The 22,600-nt window shown below is 46.0% G+C and overlaps 1 protein-coding gene across 5 annotated transcripts; it reads right to left on the bottom strand.

Moving 5' to 3' along the window:
* Positions 1 to 2,749: 2,749 nt before the first annotated feature.
* Positions 2,750 to 15,899, bottom strand: ANKRD34B (ankyrin repeat domain 34B). Of its 5 annotated transcripts, none has more exons than XM_056112456.1 (5): positions 15,776 to 15,899; positions 14,835 to 14,976; positions 12,748 to 12,833; positions 9,202 to 9,282; positions 2,750 to 4,476 (listed from the first exon to the last, which is right to left on the bottom strand). In XM_056112456.1, the coding sequence occupies exon 5, from the start codon at positions 4,451 to 4,453 to the stop codon at positions 2,909 to 2,911; it is 1,545 nt and encodes a 514-aa protein (XP_055968431.1). In that variant the 5' UTR covers positions 4,454 to 4,476; positions 9,202 to 9,282; positions 12,748 to 12,833; positions 14,835 to 14,976; positions 15,776 to 15,899; the 3' UTR covers positions 2,750 to 2,908. The 5 variants fall into 5 exon arrangements, with proteins under 5 accessions (XP_055968431.1, XP_055968432.1, XP_055968430.1 ...); XM_056112457.1 differs by lacking the exon at positions 15,776 to 15,899 and adding an exon at positions 15,404 to 15,687; XM_056112455.1 differs by lacking the exon at positions 15,776 to 15,899 and adding an exon at positions 15,509 to 15,687.
* Between the last annotated feature and the right edge of the window lie 6,701 nt (positions 15,900 to 22,600).

Here is a 22,600-nt window from a genome sequence, read left to right as displayed (position 1 = left end):
CAGGAGTGTAAACTTCTTTTATGAGTAGAATTTTGGGGACTTAAGGGTAAATGCCTACAAGTGGAATTACATTCTTTCGTGTTTTTTGTTTTTTTTTTGCAGAGGGAGGGTCACACCCAAATGTGTTCATGGGCTATTCCTGGCTCTGTGCTCAGGGATCTCTCCTGGCAGTACTCAGGGAACTATATATGGTACTGGAGAATGAGCTAGGGTTGCCATATGCAAGGTAACTACTTTATCCACTGTACTGTCTCTCCAGTCCTATTTGAGGTTTTTAAAGGTACTGGATGCCCTATGGGTGGGTCTCCCAGAGAAAATATCATATAGGTGGTCACCAGCTTCCCTGGGCCAATGCCTGGATAGGTACACTTGTCTTTGTAAATAGGGTAGCCTTATGTCCTCCACAAAACCACCTTTGCCATCAGTATTGGTTATCCTTTTTGGAAATCTGTGCCACTATTAACTAATAGAAGAACCTGTAAAACTTATAAAGCATCACCATACCTTCAAATTAAAGCTAAACCATACTTCACATGAGGTTTAAATATAACATATGCGCCTCTGGTTTTTGTTTTAATTATTTGCCTGCAACCCCTGGGATTCCAGTGATATATTACACTGAATGGCATAAAATCCAGGTCCAAACAGCCTCAGTCCTTAAAACATTGTTAGGAATGGAGAAGATTAAAATTCCTTCAAATTTGAAAGTTGTAATCCTCCTAAGTATTTGTTGTTGTTGAGATGACAACAGTAAGAAAAGTTATTCTTTCTAGTTATCTATTTGCTCTAAGTAAAAATATATGGCATAATTTTCTCTTGAAATGATCTTGAAATTCTTATTACCAGTATTTGAGAGAAATAAAAGTCAATGGTAATCCAAATGACACTTTAAAATCTTTATTGATACCATTTTATGATGTTTATTTACATATATATCTATTTATGTATTCTTCCAAACTATATCTTACAATTTACAGCAAAGCACTTTTCTCAATATTAAATCTAGCAAAAAAAGAATACCCTATAAACTACGGGTACAGTTCTAAGTTCAGAGTAAAAAAAATAAATAGTTCTAATATTATTAATATAGTGTTCTTTAAAACACTAAACAGGAAAACTCCAATAATTTTTTCAAATAAGAGCCACAAGAAATTAATTACTACGTACATTACAACTTGCAAATATCACGTTGTTAGGATCACCTACTAACAGAAGACAAAGAAAGCTTTGTGACAATGACCAAATCACTCAGGTTTGTTGTCTTAGTTATTTTTTGTGCTAGATTGAAATAAGGACTTTTCATCTAAACACCATATTTTGAGATCATGTAGATAATAGTCAGCTTACAATTTTTATGATGGCTGCACAGTATTTACTTTGTTATTCACAGGCCCTAAAATACTAGATGATTGTAATGCCACACTAAGGAAATTATCCATATTTTTTCTAATAGTTATTAATTAGAAATAAAAATATATTGTTTAATATTGACCAAATATTGAAGTACGTTTTATAAGTTAAGTTTCTACTGGTTTTCTTAATTTTGCTAACCTAAGGTAATCTAACAATCAATTTTTCTTTTTTAAATGAAGCAAGCATTTAATTTCTATTTCTAAATCTCAAACTTGCTTGTTGTCTTTGGAATGACAAAAATAATTGGATGTAATAGGAAACCTTTTCAATTTTGTGTTATCTTGTTACTGGGAACCTATGGATAGGCATCAAAAAATATTAACAGACACGAAAAGATACAGATAAAGAATTCCATAAGATAACATATCCGGGATGTTTGTTTTAAAAATGAAAACAAAGCAAAAACACAGCACACTACCACAGGCTCCTAAAACTCTGATCTGCTACCTAGACACTGATTAACATGACCATGTGAATATTAGCTGCCCAATCTATTGGTTGACCTTTTGGTGCGGGGTGGCTCCCAAGAAGTGCTCAGGAGACCTGGGAGAACCTCCTAGCAATTCTCAGTCAATAGGATTGTGGGTGGGGACCATGTGATACCAGGGCACTGAACAGCATGGGATGGACTACATGCAAAGTATATCACTATCCTACCTCTTGGGTGCCACTCAAGATTTTAAAAATTGTATCTTCATCTTCCTGAAGTCAACATTTGTTTGTTAACACCACCAACACCACCACTACCTTTTCTGACCACACCTGGCAGTGCTCAGGGGCTATTCCCACTTGGAGGACTATGTAGTACTCAGGATTAGATGGAAACTTCGGCCCTTTTGGCCATCTCCCCAGACTATAGCAAGCTTATTATTTATTTATTTTGGGGGCCACACTCTCCAATGCTCAAGGGTTTCTCCTAGCTCCTTACTCAGGAATTTCTCCTGGAGGGGGCGGTCAGAGAACCATATAGGATGCTGGGGATTGAACCTCCTGGCGTCAGGTGTAGACAAGGCAAGCACCCTACCCATGTTGTATTACAGCTCAGTCAATTTTTTAAAATAATTATTTCATATAGTCTTCGCAGTTTTGCTTATTGATCAGAGACTAGTGATAGCTGTCAATATTTTCTTTTATGCATCATGGAAAATTATAATCCTATTTACTGACATGAACTCAGTGTTTATAATAAACTATTTGGCAAATCTGAAAAATAGTATCTCCAATGTATATGCGACCTTCCTTGTTTATTTTTGTTTAAATTAAAAATACTGGACCATGTAAAGGTCATTAAATATTGACGGCTTTGAGGGGAAAATCGCCTTAATTTTGAGAGAATTCCTTTAGTGAGACTATTGTTACTTGTGTGTTCACAGTGTCTAGTACAATGATCTGTCTAATCAATTCTGAGATGTGAAAGGATGACCACACAAGATTTCTTCTTTAGTTCTATAGAACTCTGACACAGTGTGAGCAAAATACATTTTCTAGCCATCTCTTAAAAATTTACTAACTGCTTGATTTGTTCGGTTTGCAAGGATTGTCTCCGGAACAACATTTTTTTACTTTTGTATTCTTTGGGGAAAACAGGAGCTGTGGGCATAAGGACTTTCTGACCACAAGAAAGAAGGCTGGAGAGCTTGTTGTTGGCATTAATATCTGAGAAGGGGGGGTGTGGATTCACATTGAGCGGGGGCAGGAATCCTGGCCTGGTTAGGGGGACGCTGTGATCTAAAGGGAAAGCCCCGGAGCCCCGCCTTTCTAGCACCGCGTGGTTACGCCGACTCAAGGGTCCTGGGGCCATGTTCTCCAGCACTTCTTTGGACCCAGAAAGCAAGGAAGAACCTGGAGACAGTATCTTTTTCTTTCCAGTTACTGCTTTGCCTTCCTCTAAATTTGTCGGGATGGGACCGGCTGAGAGCTGAGAATCAGAGCTGTAATGATTTGCTCCCGAGTTTCTTTTCTGAACGATATTTTGTAAGGTAGAAGCAAAGATCGTCTGGGTAGAGTCTGGGTCCTGGTCAACAGGGATTTCAGTGCATTGCTGGTTTCCTTCTGGGAAAAAGGATGGATAATTTATTTCCTCATAGGACATCTTTCTTGAGCTGGCCTGATCAAAGTTTCTCAGCATATATGCTGTGTCTTTGATATCGATGCTTTGGTGTCTGGTGATGAATCGCTTGGAAAGCGCCAGCCCGTTGACTTTGTAGGATAATTCTTCCTCAGGTGTGATATCCTGGAGCTCCTCTTGCAAAGAGGCCACTCTGTTCTGGTGCATTAAGGAGGGGGTGCTCTTGATGCGGCCCGCAGGCTGGGGTAGCTTGGGTCCCGTCGGGACCAAGGTTGGTTTCCTCACGGGGGAGTCGGGCTCCCGCGCATCATCGCTGCTTCCCGCAGACTCCAGATCTCTGAAGCCAAAAAGGGTCCTTTCTGTTTCCGAAGAAGGGGTAAGGGGCGAGGAGGCGGTTTTGATGTCAATTTCCGAGGGCGTGGCGCAGGTGTCTGGGGAAGGGCATTCATCCAGATCACCTGGAGGCATATTTAAGTACTGCTTGGTTGTGTGCCTGCCAGAGGGCGATTTTGCTGTGGTTATGATAATAACCTCTTTCCCTTTAGCCTTGCAAGCGCTAAGAAGAACTTTCAAGGTCTCTCTATCTTCGGAATTTATGGCATACACTAGGGCCGAGTAACTGGAATGGTCTTGCAAGCTGAGGTCAGCCCCGCTCTTCAGGAGCAAGGAAACCACCTCCGGACCAGCTTTCTCTAGGCAAGCATGCATCAGAGCGGTTTTCCCAGATTTGTCCTGTATGTTGGGATCCGCATTGTTCTCTAGCAGGTACTTAACCATTTTGGCTTTACTGACACTCTGGTGGTCCACATGCTTGGACTTACAAGCGATCATTAAAGGCGTTTCTCCGCGGTCATTGCTCTCGTTAATGTAAGCCCCGCCTTCCAGCAAGAGCCTGGTGAGGCGCAGGCGACTCTGGTGCACAGCTTTGATGAGGGAGTTTCCATCACTGGAAATGTCTACACCTTCATCCATCTTCCAAAGTCAGAAATCAATGCCTGCTTATCAGAGAAGAGGAAGATCAGATGATTAGTCAGAATCAATGTCTCAGTTTGTATATGTTTTGTTAGCCACACCCAGTTTCCAAAATATCAAGAAAGAGGGTAGTTTGTTATTATGTTATAGATTATGATATTAGTAAATGTAAAGTAAGTGAACTGAAACATAACTTTTGGAATAATAGCCATCTCTAGGGAATTAAAACTTACTCTCAGAATCTTCTTGAATACTTATAACACCATCCTAATATTCCCCTAAATCCCAACTTAATTTAACAATACTGCTAATTTGCTACTTGTGAAAACATTGGGTTTAGGTTTTTAGTTTATTTGAGGCCACATCTGGTGGTGCTCAGGGCTTATACCTGGTTCTGTGCTCAGGACCTACTCCTGGTGGGGCCCAGGGTCTGTATGGGGTGATGGGAACCAAACCCAGGTCAGCAACTGCAAGGGAAGGGACGTACCCATTGTACTATCCCTCCAGCCTACTTGTGAAAATATTGGGAGAGGGCCCATTTCTACTGGTATCAGGGGTGCCATGTGGTGCAAGAGATTAAATTCAGGGCAATGTACATACTAGGCATGTGCCCTGCAATCTGAGTTATCCCTCTGACCAAATTTTTTTTATATAAGACTAAAACATAAATTAAAGCAGAAAAGCCAAAATTCTATGAATCATTTAAAATAGAACATGCTTATCGTAGCCTAATATAAGCCTTGTTTGAAATTACTTAAATGTGCTATTCAGTTGAATAATGCAATTAATATTTAAATTATTCATTTCAGGGGAATTTCTGCTTCTTTATAAGTATGAAAATATTTTTGGGCTACAAGATATTAAAATAGCTGACACATTTCTGGAATTAACACTGAGACAGATAAATAGTCTGTGATTACGCTTTCTTCTTGATTCAGTACTTAAAACAGATGCTGACTAGATTATAGGGTTAGCAAATACTGCTGGGTTACAGCAGTACATTGTGTATTCTAGGCCCTAGTTTCTTAAATTGTGGGTCAGAAGCCCATATGGGATCAAATAACTGAATGTAAAGGTGAAGGGGAAAAAATAAGGAATAATGGAAATTTTCTGAGTGTGCAATGACCAACAATTACGTCAAAACCAATCATGTAATGAATCTGAGGTACTCTGGTAGCACTTGCTCAAGAAGCATTTGTCAGGTGAAAAGGGGCCACAAGTGGGGGCTAGTGAGATAGTACAGGGATTAAGGCACTTGTCTTGTCCACACCCAACCTTTGTTTGATCCCTGATGCCCCTACGCCCCCACCCCCAGGAGGATTCTCTGGTACATTCAGAAGTAAGCTTTGACCACCACAGGTGTGTCCCAAACTTTCCAAATAGGGTGGGGAAAGAGAAGGGTCACAAGTGGAAAAAATTTAAGAACCTCTGCTCTAGGCTAATCCCGTGAATGAAGACATGTAGACTTTATAAACAATTTTTTTTGTCTTAAAAACTGAAAGTTATGTTTGTATAGTTTATTTAAGTAATTTGCATTCAAATGTGTTCCGTGTTTAATTTCATGAGGTAGTGAGGATTGTCTTTATCTAAAACAGAGGAAATGTTTGTCTTTAAACAGACAGGCCTGGGGAGAAAAATGAAGTGGGCGTTTATACCTAATATTTAATATTTAAACCTATGCCTTTAATTGACTGGAAACAGAATTAGTATTTATGCCACTAAATGCTTTTATTTATTTACTTATTTTTTTGGTTTTGCCAAAAACAGTAACAATGACAGTCCTCATTCCCCTGATCCTGAAAAAGCCCCTAATACGCCATTAGGCTACATGACACTAGCACATGACAGGGATGAACGGAGACGTTACTGGCGCCCGCTTGAACAAATCGATGAACAATGGGATGACTGTGATACCGTAATACAATGATTTTTGCTTGGGGGCCACCCCTCTGGTGCACAGGGCTTCTGCTCTGTAATCAGAAATCACTTCTGCCAGTACTTGGGGACCATATGAGGTGCCAGGGATTAAGCCCAGGTCAGCTGTATGCAAGGCAAGTGGTATCTCTGCGTACCGATTTCTAAAAGACCCATGGACCATGAGTCATGGCCTGAGGACAACCCAGTTGTTGAGCTCTTGCCTGCCAGGAGTGAGTGGGTTCAATCTCTGGCAGCACCTCACATGCTGAATGCAGTCCAAGGGGCATTGGTCTTGGGGATCTCCAGGGCCACAACCAAGTGTCCAGGCTCAAGCACTTGACAACCAAGTGTGTGATTGCACTGCAAGAAAAAAATGTGCAACTCCTGTCAAGCACTGCCTGCAAAGTGTGCAGCTCTCGGTTATGGCAACGAGAACAGCAAAGAGAAGACAAGGGGGGAATATATAACATGGAAAAGAATTAGGGATATTACCTTCTGCCGGAAATTTCTAAATAGAAAGATACCAAGAAAGCAAAGGAAAAAGAGGAAGATAGACATGCACAAAAAATCCCTTGGGAAGCAACTATAAGCTCCCAGGCACGGTCACTTAGCTACTGTGGTGCAAATTCTAGCTGCCAAGAGCTTCCTCAATGGTCTGCAAGAGACATCACCCTGAAGGTTTCATTCAACTCAAAGGAGAAGCAAGTGAGGCATCTGCAAAAGGAGTTCATTGGCAACAAGCTGGCAGGATGGAAGATGGAAGACTCCTGTTCTCAAGCAAACCATCTCGTCTGCTCCATCACAGACAGGCTTTTATACAGAAAGAGAGCAGAGAAGCACATTGGCAAAAAGGGAGGGTGAGCTCCAGACAGGTGGGTGCCTGAGCGATCAATACATTCACTCAGGGACTGAGTCCCCTGAAGCACTTCCTGTGTGACTGCAGATAAAAATATCTGATTAAGGTTTCTGTCCTCTTTTCCTGTAGGACAAGAGAAGGGGGACATTCTCCACATTCTCAGTCATCCCTAACCAGACAGGTTTTCTGGTATCTGATATCGATTTCAATTCCTAATTTCTCTGGACCTGTTTCTGAGATGCTGTAAAAGCTGTGGATAATGAGTTCAAATCATAAAAACACACAGGCTTACATGACCTGGGTGCCCCCAGGGCCTCCAAGGCCAACCAGAAGAGCTGGGTCTTGAACACAACCTCAGCGACTTGGCAGGCCCGCCCAGGAGCAAAAGAAGCAGAGAACCAGCCTGTGCTGAGACCTGGTGGCTAGAAATAGCCCAGTTATTCATCATTAAAGCAGGCTCAATTAAGGCTGATGTGGCTGAAGCTCAGGAACATCTTTTAGTAGGTGAGACATCCTAAAAAACAAAGAATGTTTTTAAAAGACAAACTCGCAAAGATAATAGGGCAAATGAGAGAAGACGAAAGCAACCTCTGGGAAGCCAGAAAACAGGGGGGCTGGTGGGAACTGACTGGGCCAGCCTGTGGGACAGTGCCCTTAATGATGCCGCTGCTGCTGTGAACTCGGCTCTCAAATCTTTGAGAAGCAGCAGGAAGTGCAAGAACAAGGGGAAGGAGCTGAAGGGCTGTTGAGGCCATTAAGAACTGCAGTTAGATTCAAGTCCTTGCTACTTGATATGTAACCCTACTTTGGGCCGCACCAACGGCACTGCCTGTAGTGTTAGAGAAACAGGTTCTGGGTTGGGGAGAGAGGTGACTCCAGAGGCCGGAGCACGTGCCTTGTATCCACCAGGCCCGGAGTTTAATTCCCAGCACCCTGCAGTCTCCCCTGCCACCCCAATTCACTGGTGGATGAAGGCCTCCTGCCCCACACCCCGAGCTGCTGGTCAGCTGCTGGCCCTGGCTGGGCCACCAAACCTCCTGAGCATTTTGGGGAAGCCTGTTCACTCTCACAAAAAAAAAAAAGAAATGAATAATATCAAGCCCTCAAGGGATAAGAAGATATTTGTAACCGTGAAACAAGAATGAGATTATTTCACAGTTTCAAGATTCCATGAAAAAGGGACATTCAAGACATAAAGTGCTCTTCAAAGGTAAAAATCATAAAATTGCAAAACTCAGTGGAAGGGTTGGATGGTAATGTTGATGAAAACACTCTTATAAAGAGAATAAAGAAAGAAAATTAGAAGATTAGGCCCGGAAAATTATCATAACAATTAGAGGTTCTAGGAAGTAAAAAAGAGGGGTATGAAGGAAAAAGGAGAGCAAAAGAGAAAAGTATTAAGACCAAGAAGTTATTCTGGACTCAAGGGACAGAAGCTCCCAGGCAGAAAGACCCTAGAGTGTACCGTCTAGATGCTGGTCCCTGGCTCAGCCAAGAACACAAATTTGGAAAAAGGGTCTGGAAGTTTCAGGAATTAAAGCACTTGCTGTGCATGCAACTGACCCTGGTTCAATCCCTAGCACCACATATGGTCCTTGAGCAGGAACAGGGCTCACTCCTGAGCACAGACCCAGGAATAGCCCCTGAGCCCTGGTGGATGTGGCCCTAACACTTCTCCTCCAAAATACAGCATGTATATGGAAGAGCAAAACATTTACAGAAGATATATTTCATAGTTACAATTTATGAAAACTTCATCAAATCCTTTTATAACACAAACCATCCATATGTATTATTAATACATATAATAAGTACCATCATCATATGTATTTATGCCCAGACTATCAAGGAATTTCAACTTTAAATTCCAATATGCATTGTCATTTGATCATTCATGATGATCAGTCAAGACCTTCTCGCCAATACTGATAGCCAGTGAGAGGAAGGCATGCGTTCTATCTCCCTGCCCACATACCTGCAACTCAGGAACTCAGTAGTGGCAGGTGAGTTGAGAGGCTGGGTCCTAATTCAGAGGTCTATTCTGAATGCAAAGCATCTGAAAAGAGCTCATGTGAGACAGATGACAAAAGAATCTTCTTTTAGCATTTTCCACATACAAATGGGTTTAATAATGCAAAGAGATTTAGACAAATGAGCTGGAACATAATATTAACTACAAAAAAAAAATCCAGTAGCTGCAATTCAAGAAGAGGTTGTGTCAGTTATGTAAAAATACCTTTGACCAAGAGTAACAGTTGAGAAACATATATGCAAATGAGAGCATGTCACCAGATTTCAATATTCTATTCTCAGAGAGTCACTGGTGCTGGCCAATCTTGTTTCTAAAACATGAAGTCTGACAGGGCTGGCGAGAGTAAGGCTTCACAGCCTTCTGACTCCAGTTCAATCCTTCACATCACATCCCCCTAGCAATGTTAGGGGATCACGACTGAGCACAGAATAGCCCCTAAGCACTGCAAGCTCTCTCCTCCCTACCCCAGCCTATGAAGTCTTATAAGAAACTGGACTTTCAAACCTTTTTTGCCTATCTTCATGGTAAGCCTCCTCCTCCCCTGTTGCAACACTAAACCTGACCACTTTCTGTCACAACTTCCATCAAGGCGAGGCTTTAGGAGCAGAGGCACTGGTGATGGCACTGGGGCTGCATACCTGAGGGGCAGGAGAGAGAGAGAGAGAGAGAGAGAGAGAGAGAGAGAGAGAGAGAGAGAGAGAGAGAGAGAGAGAGACAGAGACAGAGAGAGAGACAGAGAGAAGAGACTGGGCAGTTGTACCAGCATGCCATGTGGACGTAGGCAAGTACTGGAGGTTCATCCAGCAAAAACCCTCCATGAGGTTTACTGTTTATTTGCTCTTTAAAGCTCATTGGACTGCTCGCTATTCTTTGAAGAAGACTCCCAAGCAATGCCCAGGGGGCTGGTGGTCAATCCCAGTGATTCTTTTTTTTTCTTTTCTTTTTGGGTCACACCCGGTGATATGCAAGGGTTACTCCTGGCTCATGCACTTGGAAATTACTCCTGGCGGTGCTCAGGGGACCATAGGGGATACTGGTAATCAAACCCGGGTCGGCCACATACTAGGCAAACACCTACCAGCTGTGCTATCGCTCCAGCCCCAATTCCCAGTGATTCTTGACCACAGGTGCGATGGCTCAAGGACATGGGGCTGTTTGGACTCTGCAGTGCTGGGCACCCCCAAGACTCCAAGGCCATATCCACTAGGGCTCTGGCAACACTCACTCTCTCAACTGGTCATACTTAGGACAGCAATTTAGACATTGTGTAGATGGTTGTTTTTCTCAGACAAAAATATCTGATTCTCCACAAGAGTGCCTGTGTCTCTTCCTGAAAGCAGTGCCCTGAGAGAATAATTCCTTCATCGCAATGCCTTTTCCTCTGTGATAATCTCTTTATCACAGAGATTCCACTTCACTACTTCACCTGCCACCCAATGCCCCCCTCCTCTTCACATGCCTGCAGGTGTCCCAGCTCAAAAATGCTGCCCCTGAGGTCAGAAAGATAGTTCAGAAGCTAAAGCTACTGTCTTGCATGCAACCCACTCCGGTTCAATCCTGGCACCACATACAGCCCTCTAAATACCGCCGGGACTGATCCCTGAGCAGAGAAGCAGGAATTAGTCCTGAACATCTCTGAGTATGCCCCACCCCATCAGTGCTCCCCCATCCTACCTGTCTCCTGTCAATCTTCCCCCCAGGGCAAATCCTGTATTAATGCTCAATCAGACCCTCTGTGTGAATCTGGCTGACAAATGATTTCCAAATTCAGTGACCCCTTCCAAATAGATAATAAAAGTTGGGGCAAGTCTGGAGGTGAATAGACCCACAGACCCACCCTGCCTGCTGCCTTATGGGCAATCCCCCTGCTCCAATCACAGCCTCTGACTTGGGTGTCTGTCTGTGAAATGAGAATCACACGACATTCATGCTCCAAAAATGGGAGAATGAAATCAACTTCTAGGAAAGGATGTTGTGCCTTCTATGTGAGGCTAGTTTTTATGGTGGGGTCACGCTTGGCACAGTTCTTTCAATACAGTACTTAGGGATTACTCCTGGCAGTGCTGTATTGAACCGGGTTTCTCAAATGCAAAACATGTGCTCTAACCCTTGAAGCTAGCTTCTCTTTTTAAAATTTTTATCATAGAATTAAGATATTTTTGGACCAGACCCAAAGGTGTTTGCACGTGGGAGACCCAGGTTTGATCTCCAGTATCCCTCAGGTCCTCTGAGCCCCATCTGGAGTGATTTCTGAGCGCAGAGCCAGGAGTAAGTCATGAGCACTTCCGGGTGTGGCACACACACACACACACACACACACACACACACACAAAGAATCAAGATGTCTTTCATCACTTTTCTTGGGTAGGGTGAAGGGGAGGATTTGAACCATACCCACCCAGGCAGCAGTGTTCACAGGCTATTCCTGGTTCTGTGTTTACGGGTGACCCCTGGCAGTGTTCAGGGGCCAGATTCAGTTCCAGGGATTGAATTGGGATCAGCGGTGTGTAAGGCAAGTGCCTTACCCCCTGCATTATCTCTCAGGCAGGCCCAGCATCTTTAATTTCGATTATTTCTCATCTCTCTAGCCTACATACATAACAGATGAAACAGTTCAGCATGGTTTCTCTTGGGATCTGCAAAGAATGTTTTATAAATGTAAATTTATATACATTTTATAAATGTAAATGGGATGACATAATTAGTTGCATAATAATTTCCATAAGTGAACTATCACTTATAAAATATCACTTAAAAAGGAGACATTAAGTACATTTCCCACGTATTTTCCAAATACAATAATTTCAACATCATAAAATAATAATTACTAAACAGTCAGATAGATCGCTCTTAATTTTAACATTCAGAATGCCTCTGACATCTCAGAACCTGTTTAACTCTACTTTTAGGGCTACTTACTGCTTCCAAGCCTCCCCCCACACTCTAGTTAGAATGCAATATCTGACAAAATTAAAAAGGTACATATTCTGAAGAACAAAGGAGAAAGGAAGTGAGATATCATCAGAGGAGCAATTGCAAGTGAACACTGGAAACTGAGTCTTAGCCGAGCGGGGGCTGCAACATCAAGTGTCCCAGGGACTCAGGAAAGACTGAAAAGGAGACTGAGGCCCAGAGCCTGGGGACAGACACCTGGACCTCCAGCCCCCAGGTACTTCAGCCTCGCCTAAGCAGCTGACAGCCACCTTCCTCAGCAAGATGGCCCAGGTGCATTCTAAGAACACAGGGGTCGGTTTCAAACAGGAGGAGGCATGCTGAAAAGCGAGAGTGTCTGAGGTGAGACGTGAGAACTCCCAGCTCTCTGCCCTGCCAGCAGGCAACCCACAACAGACCAGAGTGGAGAACTGGAAGGGGCAAGGACACGCTCGCTCATAGGACAATGAAAATCATCTGCCCATCCAGGGAAGCATTTCAAACTCCAGCCGCCTATGTCCCTCCAGACACCCACTCTACATGGAAATAGAAAGTTACCTGTAAACATGATTCCAAATTGCACACTTGACAGAGGTCTCTTCTCTCCCTGGATGAGTTTCCTATCAGCCGGCTGTCAGTTCCTCCTGAAGGAAATCAAAGCTATTCAGAGTTACATAAATACCAATAATTCTTTCCACACACAGCACTCGCATTGGGAGTCTAGTATTTTAATTTCTCGTGAAGATGTTCCTCCAGTACACGGGCTCATCATTTCTCACTGGTTATGTAGTCCGTAAAAACATCTGGGGTGGGCCTTAGGATTGCAGACCCGTGTGTCTGCAAGACCCAACCTACCCTGCAAACAAAGTGGGGTACTGGGGTGTGGGCTGGCTGGCACTGGCGCAGCTGCCCCTGTGTGCTGAGGAGGAGGGTGAGGACCAAGGCCAGGTGGGAGGAGTCTCCTAAGTCGTTCTCCCTAGTGGCCTACTCTCCAGGACTCAATTAGCTATTCCTGTGTCCTTCCTTTCTCTGTATTCCTGTTTCCACGCTTCTTGGATACCAGCTGCCCACAAAGCAGCATTTCTGTTTTAGTGCCGCACTCATGTGGTGGCTAGCACACCCGTGCCAGGGCCGAGGTGCTTTAAAAGTCATCCTGGATGATGGCTTGAGCCTTTCCTGTGGCTTTTCCTCCCAGGCCACCCCCAGCTCCTTCATTCAGAGGGGGGAAATGAAATTTCCTTCCAGTCTCTTATTCCATCTCCAAATAGAATCAGAGCCCCCTCCTGTCAAGTTAATTGTCTGGCCATAGAGGAGGAGGAGTGGGGGTGGAAATTAACAAGTGGGGTTCCAACTTGAGATTCCACCCCTCTGCCTTGCCCTGCTCCCTGCCTGGAACTGTCCACAGTGCAGACCTGTGTGTGTCTGCAAGGGTCAGAGCCCGAGCATGCTCAGAGGAGGCAGAGGCCTGGGGGTCCCTTGCCCGGCCTCATCTCCTCCCGCGTGATCCACCCCTAGGAACCTGTTCCTTGGAAACTTGGCTTCCTCATCCCTCAGAGGAAGATAATGCGTCTCTGACAGCAGATGGTTGCGGAGATTTGACCAGGAGACCCTACAGCCCTCGCCACTTAGGCATTCAACCAATGTCAGTTTCCAAGCATGGGCCAGGTACCGCACTGGGGACTCCACTGCGCTGCTGGGCCTGACAAAGGGAGATCAAGGTCCTTAGTCTGGGGCCTCCCCTGGGCCAAGGAATCATGCAAGGGGCTTGTGAAAAATAAGATTCCAGGCATCAGGATACTCAAGGGGGTGGGCGGGGCGACCTTCCTGTGCACCCTTACAGCAAATCTGCAGTTGCAGCCCATTTGAAAAGGCTTCTTCCAGCCTGCCTCAGCCATCACCTCCAAGTGTTCTGATGGCCAAACCCCACTGCAGTCCCAAGGGCAGTGATGGCTGTAGGTGACCTGGCGAGGGAGGAAGGAGGAAGCAAGCCCACAGGTCCCTAGAGAAGAGTCTAGCCTTGAGTTTGAATGGGCCAAGGACAAACGGGCTGCTCCCAGCCCTTCCCTGACCAGTCTGGGGAAAACACCACCCCAGAGACCTAGTGGGCTGCCCCAGGCTAGGCTGTGGAATGAAGCCTGATTGCCAGGAACCAAACAGGTCTGACCCCCAGGTCAGGCAAGGGGCAGCGCCTGAGGGGCAGAGAGTGTCCCCCTGGGCAAAGGGGCTTGCTATGCGTGCAATCGGCTCTGGGTTTGTCTGAGCAAAGCCAGGAGTGACCTCTTGAGCAGAGAGCCCAGAGAAAGCCTTGAGCACTCCAGATGTGCCTCTGTCAACTCCCCTCTGCTACCCCGCCCCCCCCCCCCCCCAAAAAAAGATGCATCGGGAGACTGTCCCAGTAAATGAAAGGACTTACAGGGAAAAGTGTTCTTTATTCCTTGGCACCCGATTGCATGGAATGTTGAGAAACTGCCCAAAGGGGCGACAGCTGGAAAGGCTGAGCTTGTTTCCCCCAAAGGGCTGCTGTCTTCTCTTGCGGCCCCAACTCCCCAGGCCTCTGAAGCTGGGCCTTGGGCCAGCTATACCCCCAACCTCTCTTGGTAGCCCCCCCTCCATCCCCTCCCAACACAGAGACAGCAAACCTCTACCTCCAAGTGGCGGGGAAGCAAGGTGATGGGAATTCCAAGCTGTTGAAGCGCCGACAGCGTCTTCCAGGTCCCCGGCGGCTCCAGGATTCAGCTGTTTTCCTCGGCTTTTTTCCCGAAAGCGGGAGGGAGCCAGCCCGAGGTGCTGTCGGAGAAGGGCAAAGGAAGGTGACTGGGGCGACAGCGCCGGGGCACCGATGGGGGCGGGGTGCGCGGCTCGCCGCCTCGTCTCCGAGCCGAGGCCGGTAGGCAGCCGCGGGGCCGAGGCGATCGCCAGCCACGGAAAGGGGGTTCAGCCCAGCGCGGCTTCCGAGCGGCCCCCCGCGCCGCCCGCCCAGGGGCCGCGGCCCTCCCTCGGGAAATGGCGCACCCGAGGGGCGCTGCCGAAGCCCCCTCTCCGCGGCAGGCGCACTTCTGGGCCCCGGCTCTCGGCGCCTCGGGGTCCGGGGTCCGGGTACGCAGCGGGGCGCGCCGGAGAGGCTCCGGGACCCGGCTCTGCGCTCGCATTTGTCGAGTCAGCGGCTGCGAAGGGCTCCCCGCCCGCACCCCGCGCCCTCGGCCGCCGGAGGCACCTGCGGAGACGCGCCCCGCCGGACCCTCGGCCCGCGCGCTCCTGCGGCCGCGCGCGCGCCCATCCGCGCCTCCCCGGCACCCCAGAACCGTGGGGCGGCCCCCACCTCCATCCCCGGGAGACGGGCTAAATACGCCTCCCGCCGGGCTCCGAAGCCCTGGCGCCGCCCAGCCCGAGCCGAGGACGGGCCGGGGGTGCGGGAGGCGCCGGAGCGGCCCGCGCCGGCCCGGCGGAGTCTCCGGACTGGCCCCCGTCGGCGCCGCCGCCTCGCCCGCGCGCTGCAGTGCTCCCAGAGCCCCCGGCGGCGCCCTCGGCTCCCTCCTCCGAGCAAAGTTTCCCGAAGTGGCGCGGGCGGCGGGGCAAGCACACTGACCTGGAACGCGCCGCCGAGGGCCGTCCGTGCCCCTGATCTCCCCAGCTCTGCGCCGTCCCCGCGGCGCCGTCCAGCTCCGTTGCGGTCCTCAGGGGCTCGAGGACCCGGCCACGGCCACCCTGTCTCCGCCCCTGCTCCGCGGTGCGCACCTCGCCAAACGCCCGAGACGCGCGGGGCTCTGCCCGGGGCCACGCAGGCTCGGGGCTGCGCGGCAGGTGGGGGCGGCGGGGCCAGGGTGCTCCCAGCTAATCCGATCTCCCGGGCTCGGGATGATGCCCCTCCGAGGTCCGCCTTCTCTACGCACAGGCACCCCCAACCTTGGCGACCGACCGCGCTTCGACTGAGCCGTGTTGGACAGGAGCAAGGCCAGCAGGGTTCTCTCCCGAGGAGAAGACAGCCGCTACTTCTCCGGGTGCCTTTTCCTCCGGTCCTTACCTGGCCCCTTATCCCAGGTTCGCTCCCCTGGATTGGTCCAAGTGTCTGTCCCCAGGGGATCGGGAACCCACTTTAGGTCAAACCTAAAGTTCAGATGGGGAGGCGAGAGCCACCTTTCTTTCATTTAAAATTGAGCTTTACACTTTATATTATGTTATTAAAACATAAGTATAACCTCCCCACAACAAAATTTAGCAAAATAGATTTCAAGTGCTAAAGCCCACTGAGGGAGGAAGAGAAAGGCACGAAGCAGCAGCTTTTAGATCTTCATTTATCTGGATCCGTCTGCTAGAAAAACGCCGGGAAGCTTGTCTTCTTGTTCAGATCAGATTTATCAAAACCATTGCATAATTCGGAGATCTCTAAGAAAAGAATGTAGATTTGTGTCTAGACAGACTTTCTCTCTCTCTTTTTTGGCTGGCATCGGGTGTGGCACACCCAGTGGAGCTTAAGGCTTTCTTCTGGCTTTGCACCCACAGCTCACTTCTGATGATGTTCAGGGGACCACAAGCAATGCCGAGGTTAGGTTCTGGAGTCAACCACGTGGAAGACAAGAGCCTGACCAGCTGTACTGTGTCTCCCATAGTTGCTTTACTCTCCCAAACTCCTCATCTCCCACTGGTTTATGGTGGGTTTATAATATTAATGAAACATCAGAGGTTTAGCTTTATTCTTCTGTGTTGCATATCACCACTGGTACCGAAAGTTCCAACACCATCCCACCACCAAATAACCCCCTCTACCAGTTCTTCCTTTTCCTGTGGCAACCACCATCGTTCTCACTGAGTTATTTTTGTTGTATATTTTGTTGGGGGGCAGGGGCATGTTTCGCTACTCCTGGTCTCAGGGCTTTACTCCTGGCTCTTTACTTAGGGAACACTCCTGGTGATGATCAGGGCACCTTATATAATGCTGGTATTAAACCCAGGGTTGGCTGCATGCAAGCCAAGTTCCTTACCTGATATGTTAGCTCTCTTGCCCTGTTTTGCTTGTGCTAGAGATGAAACTCAGGGCATCAGACATGTGAGGCATACACTCACTCTACCGTTGAGCTACACCTCCTGCCTAAGCAGGATTTTTATTTTTTTAACTCAGAAAAGAGCCTCCTGAAGTTGGCTTTTTAGTAAATAATATAAAGCTAGTGCACAGAGCTGTTGCTGCTGGAGTCTTACCTCAGGGACCTGGAAACTTGGATCTGGTTGCCCTGCATTTACAACCATTTTTGAGAAATTGAAGGTTCTCAATTGAAGGTGAATTCCCATGAAAACTAAAATAGTTTTTATTGGGACCAGAAAGATGGCTCAGAGTGTTGGACTGCATGCCTGATTCAATCCCCAGAACTACCTGGTTTCCCTCATTCCTGCTGGAGCACCCCAAGAATGGCCAAAACAACAACAGAAGGTTTGTATTGGTGAAGAGTACATAGTAAAAGGTGTACATTTTACAACTTCAGTAATAATGCACAAATTAAAACATTGAAAAAAAGAGCTCTCCAGAAGATTCTTTCTCCTTGGGTGGGAGGGTTTGGCTTCAAAAATCATAGATTAGGGTTGCTTGTCTTGTTCACTTTGTAGCAACTGACTCATATATAACACTCTGATTTCTTCTACTGACCCTTATATTTAAGAGATGTATACTGTCTATGACTATAATGTGTCACTTACTTTTGCTATATAGTGTTCCATTGTGTAAATGTTCCTCCATTTATTCATTGGGTGATTCTCAATTTGGGACATTACAGATATTGCTGCTGTGGCATTTTAATTCATCTTTGATAAATACGCACACATGTGTGCGTGCGCGCGTACACACACACACACACACACACACACACACACAAACACATTTCTGTTGGGACACACCAAGAAGTGAAATTGTGAGATATGAAGCAGCTGTAGATATCTATAGATATTGCCAAAAAGTTTTTCATAGTAAATGATCTCATTTTCACTCTTACTTTCATTAGTTCTCTCCCGCTTTTTCCAGCAACATCTTTCTACTGTTGTTTATAATCAACTGCCACAATTTCAGTGGCTTAAGATGACACAGGCTTTTTTTTCAGGTCTGGTCTTCTAACATGTCTAGAATCACAATGTGGCATGGCTACATTACTCTGGAGACTCAAGGAAGAGCACCCCCTCTCACCCACACCCTTTTCCACTTTTAAAAGGCTTTCTGCATTCCTTGGTTATGGCCCTTACTCAATCTTCAAATCTCTCTCTCTCTCTCTCTCTCTCTCTCTGTTCCCCCCACTTCCTCGGCTTTTGGGACACTCCTGGCATGCTCAGGGCTTACTCAGGGATCACACCTGGCAAGCTCAGAGAACTATATGAGGTGCCAGGGATCAAACTCAGTTCACCATGTGCAAAACAAGTGCCTTACCCTGTTTCCCTGGCTCCCTTCTTCAAACCTTGGTCTCTCTCTTTCTTCCTCCCTCCCTCATTCTTTACTTTCTCCACCATCTTCCCCCGGCCTCACTTTGTGGTTACACGGGGTCCACAGTTCACTTAGATAATTTAGATTAATCGCCTATCTCAAGAGTCTTTATATAATCATTGTAAAGTTCACTCTGGCAACATTTTCACAAATTTCAAGAGCAGGATGTGCACCTCTTTGGAGGAGCCATTATTCAGCTCCCACACCTGTCGAAGGGGCATTAGAACATGTTGGATAGAAATCAAAAGATGAAGAAACCCTGTGTTACAATTTACCTGGAGGATTGGCACTGTGGTCTGGGCACTCAGCCTAGGAGGCTAATTTTGTGCACAATCATTCTGCACCACCAGCACATCAGTGGGCAAGGAACTTTGATAGAAAAGGTGATGTGGACCTGAGTAAAATAGGTAGGAATTTGGACTCTTCTTTCTGAGGGTCAACAACTGTAAGAGAACAGTGGTGAGTAGAACATAATTTGCTTAATTTTGTTGAGTATTTTTATGGGGGGAGTCCACACCCAGTAGCTGCACAAAAGACGAGTACCTTTACTCTGTACTAGCTCTCTAGCAATGCAGTCACATTTTTCATGGCAGGAAAAGACCATAGGCTGTGTCACCATTCCATGTCATGTCCCTGTTCATCCTGCAGGCCTCAGGAACTAATATGTCTCACTCAGGGTTGACTGAACAGTAGGAAGTGCTATCCCACAGTAAGTGAGATTCATGAGGACCCCAAAAGAAGGTGAGAGGTAGAACTTCCCTAAGGCGTGCAAATCCAGTCAGACACATCCGACTTTGTGGCTGATTCAGTGGGATTATTTGGAATGTGAGACATCTGTCCTCATTGCTTCATGCCTTCAAAATGTTGTAGAGGCATTTGAGGACCGGGTAAAAGTAGCTGTGTGTTTAATGAACATCTTGATCACAAAGCCCTACATCTATTTTTCTATCTTCCAGAAATAAGCTGAAAACTTTGGTCTTCTGATGGAACTCTTCCATTTCTTTAAAATTTGTGGTTTGTGTTACTATTCATTTACCATCTGTTCATTTCAGATCTCAAGACAGACAGGAGACACTTTGTATTCAAAACTCTGTGGTGATCATCACCCTCATCTTCATCATCACTGATAACTGCTTTCCCCTCCCCTGGACTTTTTCTCTTCCCTCCAACCCCCTTACATTTTTCTGCCTCGATGGCTTATCTTATTTCAAGTTCCCAATGACAGTATCAATATTTCTCCTCCTTGTTTCTATTTGAATTAACTGCTTCCTGGGTACTGTCACCTTGGGATCTTGTTCTGTGAATCCCCAGGATGGAACTCATAGACCCTGTGTTTTCCTCTCTCTTAAATCACCTCCTCTAATTATGGGGAATCATGTCTGCCATGGAGGCAGAGGGAGGCGGGGAAGGACGGGTATTGGTGGTGGGGAATGTGCACTGGTTTGGGGGTGGGTGTTTGATCATTGCATGATTGTAACCCAAACATGAAAGCTTGTAACTATCTCACGGTGATTCAATAAAATAAAAAAAAAATCACCTCCTCTATTTACTGGTGCATCTCTTCAGTAATTTACAAGAAAGGATATGTAAAAGGTAAAGCTTTGGGTCTCTGCATGTCTGAAAATGTTATTTTACCCTAACAATGAATCATTTTTTTCTGGGTATAAAATTCTAAGTTGAAAGTAATTGCCTTCCAGAAATATAAAAGCATTCTGTCTCTGTTTTCTAATTTCTGAAGTTTATTTATTTATTTTATTATTTTTTTTAATAGTGAGACATCATGAGGTACAGTTGCAGACTTACACATTTTAATTTCTGAAGTTTTTGTTAGGTCATGTTAATATATGCCTAAATCACCAACCAAACTTTTCCACTGTGGTTGAACCATTTTACTCTTCCTGGAAAGGTCCAGACTATTGTCAAATAGTTGCCAACATTTGTTGTTTTCATTAAAAATGCAGATGACTATCTTAGCTGGTGTTATTCTGGTAATGGGAGATGAATGGAAATGGACAGCTTCTTCCTATAGAGCTTTCTGGAAAATGGGAAGAATGGATGCTCCTAAGGTAGCACTATTCTTGTTTCTTTGTCTTTAAAAAAATGAACACCTGGATTTAGGAATATATATCCTAGCTGGTTTTAGTGTTGGTTTTTACATTTATTTATTATTATTGTTTTGGTGGGGGACCCCACACGTGTTACTTAAGACCCGTGGCTGGGGATGGAGGAGCTGTGGGGTGATGATCCCAGGGCCTATGTTCTCGTCCACTTGAACCACATGCCTGGATCAGGTATGCTTTGTTTCTGTTTTTTTTTTTTTTAAAGCCCAAAGCTTGAGAAATCTCAACTTTTTAGGAAATCAATAAAATTTGTAAAAATTTGTAAAAATTGGTGCCAGAGAGATAGCTTAATAAGCTGAGTGGATGCTTTGCATACAAGAGGTCTGGTTTTAATCTTCCATGCTGTATGGTCTCCTAACATTGCCAGGAATACTTCCCAGTCTTGCCAGTTGTGGTCCTCAAACAAAACAAAACAAAATTAAACAAAAGAGCTTCACCAGTTGGAGTTCAGAAGGTCAATTCTGATTTTCATATCTCTGAGAACAGGTCTTTACCTTTCCGGTAGCATTCCCAAAGCTGTTCAGGGGAATTGTCCCCAGCATGTAGTGCCTTTGTTACTGGTGAAACCTACAACCCTCACTAGTGCCCTCACTAGGTGCAGAGTCTTGATTGGAAGTGTCAGGGGAGCAGATGAAGATATAAGAATCAGAAGTTTGGGGGCAGATAGACAGTATAGGGGTTAAGGAGCTAGTCTTGCATGCAGCTGACCCCAGTTCAGTCCCTGGCACCACATATGCTTGACTGAGCACTGTTAGGAGTGAGCCTAAGCACAGAGGAAGGAGAAGTCACCCTGGTGTGGCCTAGCAAAACCTCCTTGGAAACAGATGTTTCTAAGACTAGGTTTGGAAACCTTAAGTGGGATGACCCAGAGCAGCTGCAGCACATACAAGCACACACTGGGCTCTGGAAAGCTGGGGGTGAGGGGCCTTGATCTTCCAGGATCTTCTTGGCAAGCCAGTGTGGCTGCCCTCCTGGCTAGCAGCTGCAGGTGGTCACTCTCTCCTTGTCCCTACTGTCCATGGTCCCTGAACTTCTCCTATTTCAAAAACAGGACAATATTTAGTCTCCGCTCTTGTGATACAAATACATTTCCAAAGTCCTTCCACCTAAGTGAATTCAGTGCGACAGAAAAAAGGAGTCACGTGGAGCAAATTAGACTGTTTTCTTTCTCTGGTTTCTCTCCTCATTTCCTCAAGGATGCCTCTTGTGCCACACCATCTAGGATGACCTTGAGCCTTTCCCCAACATCTTCCAGCCTTTAGCCATTAGAGTACGTTTATGCTGCCAGCAGTCTTCAGGTTTTGTGGCGTAAGATTTCTTTCCTGTTTGGGGAAGGAAAGCAAATGCTTTTGAATGGCTATAAAGAGAAGACATGAGGGGATTGAGGAGAATGTGCAAAGGTAAAAGGCACTTGCCTTGCAAGTGGCAAACTTGGTTCAATGACCAGCACTGCATATGGTATTAAGCACCGCCACTATTCCAGCACTCACAACAGCAGAGAGGAAAAAGGGAAATCAGACAATGAAAAGTGAAAAATAAAGTCCATGAGCCTCAGATTTGCACATGCCCAGTATCCCCAAGCCCCTGTTGTCCACAGACCGCCTCCCCCACCCCACCACACCCACACCCTTCAGTCTCTTCCTTACAGTAGGGTAGGAAGTTTGTCATAAAAGAATGGTATCGCGATAGCCTCTGAAAGTGATTAGAACATTCAAATGGCCAGACCAGGTAAGTATTGGATGAGGCTCCTTTCAGGAAAATGGAGTCCCGCAGAATTGTGAGGCCTTTGTTTTGGGCCCCTCTGTGCAATGGCTTTTGTGACATTATTATAGGG

Source organism: Sorex fumeus, unplaced genomic scaffold (assembly GCF_029834395.1).
Source record: "Sorex fumeus unplaced genomic scaffold, SorFum_2.1 ptg000018l, whole genome shotgun sequence".
NCBI classification, from domain to species: Eukaryota; Metazoa; Chordata; class Mammalia; order Eulipotyphla; family Soricidae; genus Sorex; species Sorex fumeus.
Note: the sequence above shows the minus strand (reverse complement) of the source record. Positions and strands in the feature narration are given on the sequence as shown.

What these genes read in the sequence shown, in the direction of transcription:
- ANKRD34B (XM_056112456.1), bottom strand. Translation starts at nt 4,453, where the DNA reads ATGGATGAAGGTGTAGACATTTCCAGTGATGGAAACTCCCTCATCAAA.